This window comes from Malaya genurostris, chromosome 2 (genome assembly GCF_030247185.1).
Source record: "Malaya genurostris strain Urasoe2022 chromosome 2, Malgen_1.1, whole genome shotgun sequence".
In the NCBI taxonomy this organism is placed as follows: domain Eukaryota; kingdom Metazoa; phylum Arthropoda; class Insecta; order Diptera; family Culicidae; genus Malaya; species Malaya genurostris.
The window spans coordinates 272,750,159-272,763,038 of NC_080571.1; the positions used below are offsets into that span (position 1 = coordinate 272,750,159).

The 12,880-nt window shown below is 36.0% G+C and overlaps 1 protein-coding gene across 1 annotated transcript in view; it reads right to left on the reverse strand.

The window, feature by feature from the left end:
- Positions 1 to 10,884, reverse strand: part of LOC131430069 (bridge-like lipid transfer protein family member 3B) — a 33,249-nt gene extending 22,365 nt beyond the window's left edge. Inside the window, exon 1 of the mRNA XM_058594714.1 lies at positions 10,556 to 10,884. Within this exon, the coding sequence (XP_058450697.1) occupies positions 10,556 to 10,599 (44 nt within the window). The 5' untranslated portion in view covers positions 10,600 to 10,884. The remainder of the gene's footprint in view (positions 1 to 10,555) is intronic.
- Between the last annotated feature and the right edge of the window lie 1,996 nt (positions 10,885 to 12,880).

A 12,880-nucleotide genomic window follows, 5' to 3' on the forward strand; every position in this document is an offset into this window, starting at 1 on the left:
ACATATGTCATGCTCGAACGATTATGTTGTCAAAAACGAACCATGGTAAAATCGAAACGTCGTGAAAAAGAGTGTTGTATCTTTTAGGTGACATGACACAATAGCATAAAACAGTGTTAAAAATCGTGTTTCACTTTGCTCCGAAACATCGCTTTATCATCATGCGCGTGAAAATAAAAAGGGTAAAAGTCGTTTACACAAAAATGTCGATATCTCCGTTAAAAAAGAATGAATTTTAACAATCTAAAAACATTAAATAGCGTTGCCATCGTTGCAAAACACAAACGCACTTTGCGCCACTGTTGTTGAGTCGAAATCCAAAAATAAAATGATGGTTTTCCATAAAGATTTATCTAGCGATAGCGGAGAAAACTGCTCTTGCAATTTCAGTTCTAGAACATTGCGTCACTTATACCATTATATCTCCAGAACCAGAAATCACAGCTATTTCATCTTCAACCCTGATCAATGACCCAATAGTTACTCTCGAATGAGCCCAAGCTTGTTGAAATCGGTACAGTCATATTTGAGAAAACTGAGCGGAAAAAGTACAGTGCGTTTTGTCGGTTACGTCACTGATGCCATCGCATCTCCGGAATTGAAAGTGAACTTAATCAACAACTGTAGCTTTTAAGCAAGCGTGAGCTCATTAAAATCGGTTCAGCAATCTCTGATGAAATTGAGCGAAAAAAAACAACGCAATTTGTCGGTTATGTTACTTATACCATTGTAGCCTCGGAACTAGAAGTCACAGCCATATGACCTTCGAACTTGATCAATAGCTCAATAGTAGCTTTCAAACGAGTCTAAGTTTGTTGAAATCGGTTCAGCTATCTTCGAAACACACACATACACACACAGAGACATTTTCCGATTTCCTCGAATGGTATAGAATACTACGAGGCTCCGCTCGAAAGTTGGGTTTTCCAGCAACTCTATAACCTTGTTACAGAGAAAGGCAAAACAAATATTTCGAACGCTAGGATTGACTGTCCACTTTGCTCAATTGGGTTCATATTATTTATTTTCTTCGAACTCTTCAAAAGAGCACCTTGCTTCGACTTTGACTCATCAGTACATTAGCAGTTTATGTTTAACATAAAACTGCTAAACTACTATAAATCGCCAAAACTTTTCTCATCAATCACCAATCGCATGATGGCCACATGGCGTTTTGGTGCGAAAAAATTTATGAAAATAGTATTGTGAAGTCTACCGTTAGTCGTTCAACATAAACTGCTAATGCACTGATGAGTCGAAGACGAAACGTAAAAATAATTAAATTATATGCCCTTGGCACAGGTACGAATTATGTGCCCTTAGCACAGGTATGCATGCGGTGCAAAAAACCCCTAAATAACTCAAGGAAGTCATTTTTACATTGATTGTTTATGGCAACATAGAATCTATTATAATAATTCCACAAATTAACGGAGAATTAGGTTATGTTCAGCTGCATATTTCGAATCACAACAAAAAAAATCTTACCACCAGCAGCAGAAACTAAGAAAAATTTATGGTTAGGGTTAACCACATGCTTGCTGAAAGAAGTTTGAACAATTAATTTACTTCAAGGTTGTTTCAATGAATAATAAATTTTCAATCGATTTTCTCGATATCCAGCATTGAACTTAGCAAATATTATTTCCTCGGTAAACAATGCTATGAGGTAGAGAGATGTGCACGTTCAATCAGTTCATTCATTCACGTATGAAAAACCAATAAAGAAGTTCATGTGACATTAGGAATGCATGCCAGAGAAAAAATAATTGAAAATTCAACGATTGTTCCAAGCATTATATTCTAGGGGTCCAACTTTAGTGTTGTATGTGGAAAGTTCATACAGCCCTGCCTATTTTATTATCTAATCAATGCACATGAACATAAGGAATAGAATAGTGACTATTATCTTAATGTCACAAGTAATACGTTCGGATCGTAGCATGTAGCGCATTAGCGTAGGCGCTTACGGTGAGGACATCTTCCAAATTCATGCCTATCGAACAATGCTGGCAAAAGTGACCATTCGAATGGTCAAACCAACCGAGACACGTGCGTCTGTCATATGTCCGTAGTCTGGACATAGACAGTTCACAAAAGTCTTGTAATGTGTCATCCGCATCCTTTAGCAGAATAAATCGTTTCTGACATCGCTGAAACGCTATAATTTAATGCGCTGTCAAAAGTATCATTAAAACGTGACGTGATTAACGTACAAAATGAGGCGAGAGAGAAAAAACGCCTAGCAACAAAGTTATTCGACGGTATTTATACATACGGCTATGAAAACTTTGAGGTAGCATTAAGGATGCTATTCGGAAATTAAATGATACGTTCGCGATATGTCGTGCCAGCTGGTAGTATGCGTCCCACAGCAGCTTTTGCTAATCTGTGGTAGTTTTGTGGGGGCCCGAATCATTTTAATGAACAACTTTTTTATGTGGAACACATCTTTGTTTTCTATATAGGGGTGCAAATTATAAATTTAAGTAAGAATACACGTAGAAATGTGGTTAGATTATTGACACTCACAGCTCTGTCAATTTTGTATCAATTATTAATATTATTTCACCATTTGATTGGAAATATTTCCAAAATTCGTTTTGAATGTATCAAGCCACGTATTTACAATTAAAAATGATTGAAATTTTGATTAATAGCGAGCAGTGTCCTATTTTATCAGCTAAAAATCTAAGACACTATGCTGGCTTACTGGATTTCCCTTACGGAGACGATGGTTTGTTTTGAAGGAGTAAGCGATCTATCAGCTGGGAAGCATCGCTCTGATTGGGCAATTGATGCAAAAGCGAAGCTGTAGGGAAGCACGCGAATCTATAAATATAAGTGAAATTATAGCCAACGTCTCATGCCGTTTTTTATTGTAAGACACTGCACAGTGGTTTGGATCGACAAAAACGTGAACTTAATTCTCTAGCTGGTAAACCGTTGATCCGATATACATAGTTCCTTTGGAGAACTCATTCACAAAAATATTCCTCGTGATTTGATCACAATAAAAAAATGTGCAAAGCCTACTACGATAAAAGTTCATTTCAACAACTTTTTTTCCTTAAGAGATAGAAAAACGAATTATATTCAATCATTGCACCAAAGCTACACTAACGACCGATTTCCTATAAAGCTCCTTTTAATAAACCAAAAATAGTCGTTTCAGTAAATGTTTTTGCTAAGAAAATGGTAAAAAAAACACTCTATATTTCGTTGTCTTATTTACACAATTTAAAAGGGCCACGCTACACACTTCGTAACTTTATATTACTTGATCTAAGCTTTCCAAAAAGTATATCCATGTGCCTTTTGGTCTGCGACCCTGCTTCCTATTGGTAGTTAAAGTTAGTGTATATACAAATTTAAATGTTAAATAACTTTTTAAGGAAAAGGCCAAACCATGCACAATCTTCAACAAAAATGTGTAATTTTACGTTTTTAGTCATTTTCTCGAACATAGCAGACACTGAAAATAATTGTGAAAAAAATTATGTACAAAAAATTGATTTTAAGTGGTTTCAAACGAAAATGCTTCATATATCCGAAACTTTTTGCGTTAGACCTATAGCTTCTTCGGCATTCGGTTTTTCTATCTCTTAAGAGAAAGAAGTTGTTGAAATGAACTTTTATCGTAGTATTTTTATTGTGATCAAATCACGAGGAATATTTTTGTGAATGAGTTTTCCAAAGGAACTACGTATATCGGATCAACGGTTTACCAGCTAGAGAATTAAGTTCACGTTTTTGTCGATTCAAACCACAGTGCACTGGTGGCGTGGATTGCTCTGATTTTGTACTTTCGAGCAGAATAGCAATATTCTGACGCTGTTTCATTGCCATTTCTGCCCAAAAGTGAATAACCAGAGCAATCCACGCCTTCAGTGTTTTTCAATGAAAAACGGCGTCAGTATCACGTGTGACATGTCAGAGGAAGCTGTTAAGCAACAAGCCACAAAACGCTATAAAACGGTTTGAAGCTGTAATTGGTTTGCTTTGATTTTGTGTCATGCGAGCTTGGATGAAATGCTTTGTTATGTCGTTTTCACATGAGAAATATGTATTCCAGTATCCCAGGGTAAATTTTAAGTGCTTAGGATAATTTCTAATTTAAATAAGATTAATTATCGATTAATTATCGAAATCGCAGAATGGTAATAACGGTAGAAAACGCTATAAAAATAATTGCATGCTTGCAAAACACTTGAATACAAGATTGGAGAAGAGAAGCTCAAATATCGAAATCCGTTACGCTAGTATGTACAAAAGTATAATTGCATATATTTGGGCTATTGATATAATTTCGTCGGATACAAGATAAACACGAATCAAGGCAAACAGAGTCTAGATTTGCGTGTTAAATGTTGGTTTTCAATACACAGATTTTTTTTTTGACGCTCAACAATATAAATTCCAATGTATTAAATGTTCCAAAGTATTATTCGAACAACATTCCGTAATTTTTTCGTTGAAAAATATTGAGAAATAAACCGGTGAAGCAGAATTTTTGAGGACGCTTCTTAGAAATTATGATTCGTGGTGTCTGCGCAGATTAATCAGAAGTCAACAAAGCAAAGCAGTATAGTTAAAGTAGATGTTTTTCTCGACCCCAACGTTTTTGTTTAATTTTTTTTTTATCTTTTGATGATTATTGGAAAAAACGACATTTTGTAGCTGTAAAACATCTTCAAAGTAACAAAAAAAACGAAAATAAAAACGTTGGGGTCTGGTATTTTATATGCAGAAAGTGTGAGCAAAATTTATAAAAAAATTGGTGCAGTTGTTTTTTTTTATATTTTCTTCTTCTTCGCGTTGTTTCTTTGTATTTTGTTATAATAACAGTGATTGCATAGCCTTTCTATATGAGAAAGGCAAAACATTTCAAGATTGTTTTGTCAAATTTTCACGTCAATCGAAGTAGAACTCTTGGGGCTGTGCGCCGAGATCTTGCTTCTTCTCAGTATGAGATAAGCAAAGCTAAAGGCACATAACTTTCATAGTTTGCCGAAGGCTTGAAAATTTCACAGAATATTCTTGAAATGTTTTACTATAAGAAAGTACAAAGAAGCAAATAAATGATTGTTCAAAAATGTTAGACCAGCCCCTTAAATTCAAAGGAAGAGTCCTATAGTACTATAAATATGTTCTAAATTTAATTCGGCTTTCGGGAGAATAGGATGGTAAATATCAACAGTTTCTAACCGTCTTATAAAGTAACGATGCAAAACCAGTACGCACCGGTGCCTACATGTGCTGGTACGGAAGAAGAAAACATAAATTCGCTTTTACAAACGATGCGCACAGTGCTTTGTTCGATTTCATACAAGCGATAAAAAAAACGAAACCCGATATCGAAGCTTGCTTTTGCTAACACTACCGAGTCCACATAAGCACATGCACAGAAGTACAACCTTTCGTTTTCGTTTAATTGATTGGTGCCTGTGAGATTATCCTGAGTTGGCGATTCAATGCATCGGGCGCTAGTCCTACGCTGGTCGTAGTACTAGCCATACAATGATTCTGTGCGCTCTGATTCGGCTGCCAAGTCTGTTGAAACTGAAAGGCCAAATTCCACAAAAGAAATGTAACGCCAAAACTTTGACATATGTGAGAAAAATCAACCAGCTGGAAATAAAACAAAGTCTTTGTCTGTACGATCACTACTCGAGTGAATATTTTTTTCACTGAATTCATTCTATATTTCGGTTCTGAAAATGGAACGAATTAAATCTAGTCAGTAATTTCTTCTAGCATGCAAGTCGTATGAATTTAAGAAACAACAATATCGCTCTGGCTGTCAGTGATGGAATTTTACTAGAGTGATACACCAGCGTGTAAGTTTCATGACTACACTGAGGATGCAACCGACGAACACCGCACAAGAAGGATAGCGCACTTGCCCTCAGCATCGAACAGGCAGCTTTTGAGTGTGCACTAGTGTTTAAACAAGCTGGTGCAAGTGAACCACATTCTCTTCGCATGAATCGCTCACATGTGTTTTCGCTTAAATATCTCATGTGTGCACTGGTGAACACTTCTGTAATTTTTATTGATTTATAGAGGGTAGAGTTGGTCTTGCTATAAAAAAAACGAAAATTCGTAGGGAAAAACGAAAATTCAACGATTAATTGCATTTTTGCACACAGGCGTGTACACTTCGGTGAAAATGTCTGCTTCCACCTCAGAGAATTTGTGAGCACTTCTCTAGCATTTTGGTGTGATCCGGTGCAAGAGGTGGAAGAAAATAAACAAGCACTTCCATGATGCGTGCAAACCAACGACTCCAACCCTACGAATTAATCCGTAGACTTTTAAAATCTACGGAAAATACTGTAATATTGTAACATCGTTTCTACGGATTTTTTGCAAGTTCAATTATACAAGTTATCAAACATCTAACCTCACCGACTACTCATGTTTGGAAGCCTGCATTTATCGATTAGAATTCTGGGCTGATAATTTCTCGTAAATTTTTTATGTATTTCTGTTTGGTACGTACTAATTTTAAATCCAAACATGTTTCAGTACACATTTAGAGAGTTGTTTCGTCCATATTTGGAGCGTTGAGTTGATAGTTGAAAAAGTTCTACACGGCAAGTTCGTCTCAATCATATACGAGTATAAGATGTTTTGAAGTGAAATCTACGGTTTTGACCTCAAAGTAAAGTGGCATTACTGGTGTACACTGTATAGAGCAGTGGTGTATGTGTGTGTAATAGAGAAGAGCTCTCAATGTTGTTGGTGCGATGGGAGAAATTACACTTGCTCTTCGTCACACAAAGGAGATGGACAAATCTACTAGCCGTACCGATCGAACTTCAATTCCACTCAACATCTGATTATCACATTGAAAGCGGTTGAATTTGATCCTGATCTAACATCCGAAAGCGCAGGGCTTTGCTTCCGGAAACAGATTGTCAAAAACACCAATGCTAAACTTGCATCGATTTCTCTTGAAATGGTAATGAGAAAGGTATCATCGCACCACTAGGTGGATTGAAACAGGTTTTTATGTTATGCTCTATGTGTTCCAAATTTCTATGTTGTGCTTCACATGTTAATAATCGGCTCGGCATTCTCACACTAGAATTAGTTACAGCACCACTGAGAATAATCACTCCAACACATCTACACTTGGTTTGGATAATAGATCACTTTACCAATTCCGCCATTCTTGGACTCACTTGAAAGCTGCAAAGGTGTCAATGATCAAGTTTAAATGTATTATTGCTGGTACTTCCGGTTCCAGACATGTTACCCAATAAGTACGGTAAGCATTAGGGGACCTTTTGTGAAATATCTAAATCAATCTGAAAATTTTTTAGTCTTCTCAAAATTCTTTCTAAAACTAGCTTGATGGAGAGAATGACTGACAAAATAAAGGCATTATCACACCACTAAATGGATTAAAAAACGGTGTTTTCGCCGAATAGTTATTCAAGTTGTAGCTAAACTAATAACTATTAATTAGTCATAGCTAAACGTTGAAGTTAATCAAAAAAAAACTGCGTATATCGTGGGAAAAACGATTACATTCTGTTTCGTCAACGATTATTAGGCATAAGATCATTTGGCATCACGATTTTTTGGCAACATGTCAGTTGATATAAAATATAAAAATAATTCACAAAGGCCCAATGTTTGACTGAAAGCAAAACGACCCGAAACTCTATATCACTTTTAGAACGTGCCACTTCAGCCAATTTTTCACGTTTGAGCAGAAAACAAGCGGATTAGAGGTTTGCTTGCAGGACGTCATCGTTTCCGATTGGGCATTGCCTTCGTAGGCGAAATGATCGTACACCGAGAGAAACTTCTTTTTATTACCCTTAAGAATAAACGCAAACTTTCAAAATACATCTGCTAAGGCTTACGACACCAACAATCTAATAAATAAGGAAAGTACAACGATGCTTCTAAAAACAATAAAAACGAACGGAGCAACCTTTTTCACAATTTTATTTTTTTTTAAATAACTCAATCCTACACTGCCCATACTCGCATATCAGTCCCATATCGATTTTCTTCAATATTGAGTTAGCTTGTGGAATGCAATCAATCCTCAATATACTCTCAGAAATTGCAATAAAAGTTGAGGGTTTGTTCAGTAAAATGTGAAAAAAATATCAACTCATATCTGTCCCATATGCAAAGTACCCGCATATCAGTCCCATTTAGTGCAAATTTCAATAATTTCGTTTGTTGCAATATTGGAAAAGCAAAGGTGTATTATCGATATTTCATGTAATAATACCATGATTTAGCATTAGGTAGCACAATAAATCAAAAAAAGCTAAAATAAATTTTTAATCGTCTTTTTCTCGACTTACTGATTTTCCATATGGGACTGATATGCAAGTATGGGCAGTACATCTGATTCACAAATTGTATGGAATTAAAACAATGAGATTTATGTTTACTAGATCGCGTAGCATCCCTTTTTCTGAGGTTATACATTTATCATTCAATTGACGGTCTGTTGGTTCACTGATCGTTCCTTTATGCATTTCTTCCTCGTTGTAGTTGCATTATTGGTGTTGTCGGAATCTATTGTTGTTATATTGCTTTTAGTTAACCCCGGCTTTAAAGCCTGTTCGCACTATACCGGGTCGACCGGGACGGGACTATCCGGGACGTTTTTTCCTCATCGACGATGACTGAGCTGCCGGCGTGTGTATGTATAGGAATCCCGGATCCGGGATAAAATCCATTTGGTTGCCGCCGATATTCCTCGCCGAGTTTTTCGCACCGTCATCGCCGATGAGGAAAAAAAAATGTCCCGGATAGTCCCGCCCCGGTATAGTGCGAACAGCTATTAATCTTGGGGGGTCATTGACCGGGGGATTGACGGAAGTATTGTTGAACGATAGTTCAGTTTTCTTATCGTCTCTGTTATTGTAACAATTTTAAAAAAGTATACAGCGCGTACTATTGTACATTAGCTGTCATCGATAATTAAATAATGATGCTTGTGTACTGTTTTCGCTGCATGTATTATAAACGTCGATTGTTGTCTTAGAATCACTGGGTTTGATAGAAACCACTACTGAAGAATTAACATAAATCTAGATTGAGGTAAAAAGTTCACCGAACGCGACATAGGATGGAAATAATTTAAGAAACTGTTTTACAACAGTAATAGCAACAGGTTTTCTGTTGATGAAATTGTCAACAAAATTCAAGAGCACCAACAAAGTAGAATTTTATGGAGGAAAGACCGTGAGTCAACAATCGTGAAGCATCCTTATCATTGGACTACGACTGGGTGATAAGTTTCCCATTATCAGTATAACCAAATATTTCATTGAAATTATTTTGCAATCGTTGTTTGAACCTAGATACATATAGTAAATTTACTTCACCCAACTTCACTCCTATTTTTGTTTTAGGGAAAAAATTGAACCATACTAAAGGTAACGTGATGTGGTGTTAAACTATAGAGAAAAAACATGGCTTAGATTTATTGTCCAGGCTATCGCATGATTGATCTATAGATTTTAGTTTTAGTACATTTATATAAAATATACGGAACTTGACCTTTTGTCCCAACCCAAGCGAAGAATTTGCATGGCTAATGATACGTTTTTACTGACCTTAAGAGCCCTTCCAGGTCGAGGCTCCCATTTATTACAAATGATGAGACTCTGACTCTGTCACATCGGCATTTTTTTCCGCGTGGCTGACAAATTATTTCTTCAGAATAGAATATAGCTCACTCGTTCAATAACGAAATTGATTTAAAAATTACAAAGCTGTGATCAGTCTCTGATTTCATGTTTTCACAAATCTCAGCGAACAAATAAGAGAGTTGACAAAAATCAGTGTCATGCTTTTTGCTCGCTGATAACTCTACGTAAAGTACGATAGCCCCCATAGGTCACCACACATTATTACCCCTACTTACAAACAATCTTGTAACACCGTAGCTCATGAACGTTTAATCTTTTGCAGTGATTTATGAGTTTGTAATTTGAAAGTGGACAAAATGATTCCACTTAGTCATTGAAGTACATAGAACGTGAAGTAAGTCTTTAGTTAAATTTATATTGCATAACATTTTATCTTCTAAGGTCATAAAACTTCACTTGTGTGCATAACACAAATAATTAAATAGGAATAGATTAGGCTTTATCTTCACACACAAAAGTTTCAATGAAATCATCACATTTAGTAATCATCACTATACATAAATACATCTATTCAACTTAAAAACAAGTAATTTCATTAATAGATACATATTATCAATTCGAATTTTACTTTACTCTCTTGACACGTGGGAAACCCCAACTCGTTTGTCATTTGATACAAAAAATCTGGCGGAACCACATTTTAGCAGGTGTGGTAAAACACTTGATAACAGAAAGCTTATCGTCAAACATCTAATCCTTATCTAAATACGATTTCGTGGCTTCCAGCTGCTTGATTAACAACTCTTTTCCGATATAAACTCAACTATAGTTCAGGTGTGTACACTGCTATAATTCGAAGAAAAGCTTCCTGAAAACATTCCATTGCGCACCTGTGTTGGTAAAGTGTACAAGTTTCTTACCTTGAAAGGTGTTTCAGCAATTGATTTTTAATAATAGACACCATTATTCATCCGAAGTAATCCAAACAAGTTACTTTACTAATATCACCAGAAACATTCGAGCTATTCACTCAGAACCTTCCACCTTCACCTAATGGTAACAATTAATTACAACACGACTCACTACCGTCTTCAGTTGCACACTGTCTAACTACCATGATGTACTAATTTGTGTCGTATTAAGCGACAGCATATCGCGGACGACCGGATTTGTAAGTGAATTAAAGAATAAAATCAATTCAATTCAGGAAACATCGTACATGCATCCAGCGACGAGAAGACGTGAACAAGTTTTGAAGAAAATTTTTGACATTCCTTTTTATTGTTATGAACTATCCGACAATCACAGCGAGCTGTTGCGCAAAGATTAGTCCCCTTCAGAAACCAATAGTGAAATTGTGCGTTTAGTGCTTTTCAATAAGACCAAATTTTATATCTCACACTTTTTGTGACATCTGTCATCATTCCCTTCGAAGAAGAATTGCGAAGTATTGAGTGCTTTCTGAGAGTAAACGTAATGAATCTTCATCGAAGCTTCGGTTGAAAAAAAATGACTGAAAGGGTAAATAAAGGAAAGAACACTCGGGAACGAGTATAGCGTGATGGGTAACTGGATGTCTTTCACGCTGCCCACCTGGGTTCGATTCCCAACCCCGCACATAGGGTCAGAAAACTTTTCTGGACCGAAAAGGTTAATGACCAGAATTTTAAAACCTTTATAATAAAAAAGAAAGAACACAATTTTCAAACCTACTGTACGGCGAATCGCGTTCTCATAATTTGCCAGCGGATCTGAATCACATTAATTTCTCGTCATTTTAGTCTATTTTGAGTCAATGGAAATTACTTTTACTAGCTCTGCTCAAAACTACTCTAATCGGTAGTCAATATCAGAAGACAGCCAGATAAACCGATTTCGGCTATCCTGGATTTTCGATTATTGATCGAAGATAGTAGTCATATACTCACTCATTTTTAGAGTTCGCAGAACCGATATCCTTAATCTTAGATTCAAATGAATGAATTGAACTTTTTTCAAATGCAACAAAAATTTACACCGTCGTTTAAAGTACGATGCAAAAATCATCCAAAACTAATAGTTTGTACGGTATGTTTGTTGATGGCCATACGAACCGATTTCGATCGGTTCCCGGGTTATACGAACAATTAACCAAATTTCAAACAATTCTGAAAATTATTATCGTTCCTTAGCTTTAAACTCGCCACTTGGGCAGCATACCAATCGTAGAGGAAGTTGACCAGATTAGTCAATTATCTAGCGATTTCGTATGTTTACGGTAAAAAATAAACTCATTACACAGAAGCGAAGACATCATATTATCACATTCTATGAACCAATCATAAGCGACATATATTTTTGCGAGCATGGCGCCCTCTGGCGAATTCGCATCGAATCTCGTACATACAAGTAGGGGAGAGAAATGTTAAATTCGTGCATGCCAAAATAGCAGCACAGCGCACCCATACAATAAACATGATATGTTCTTTGTGATGCCGATGGCTTAGCTGAATTCTCGGTTGATTTTTCATTAGGGCGTATACTCAAGTGACAGTTTCTCTTTAATCACTCTCTCTTTCGATTATTGTGATGTGATTAAAGATTTTCTTTGATATCACCATTCTGTTTGAAAGTCGAAGGTTTCGGGTATCATTTCATGCAAAGAATTGAGTGATAAACGTGGAAACCGCTTGGTAATTAATAGAAGAGAAAGTAAACAAAGAGAAACTGTCACTTGCTTATACGCCCTTTTGAAAAATTATCCGAGAATTGAAGACTGATGTCTCTCTAAGCTGATACACGCTCCTTGAACATAACTCATGGTTTGAGTTGTGATTACTCAAATTCATAAACTGGAACAATATGTCATAATTTGAGTATGGATTTAAGTAAAATTTGCTCAGGCCATGAGTTCTCTCGCATTTATTCATACAATAGAGTAACCGTTGAGTTTTCAAACATTTGAGTGTAAAGAATACTTCAAGCAGTTCAGTGCGTTTTCTTTATCGGAATATTCTTATCGAATTTAAGGATGCAAGAATATGTCTTTTTTCATTGCCGTTCCTAGATCTTTTTTTTGAAACCATAAATCATCAATTATAGATGTTTTCATTAGAAAGTTTGTGATTTCAATTATGCTAAGTGAGAGGTACAACATAAGGATATCAACATCGTTCAATTTCGACTCCAAACCGGTCAAAAGGAAACGGTTTTGAATCATTTTTCTGGGCTTTCTATTTAAAAGAAAGAAGAATGACTTTGTATAT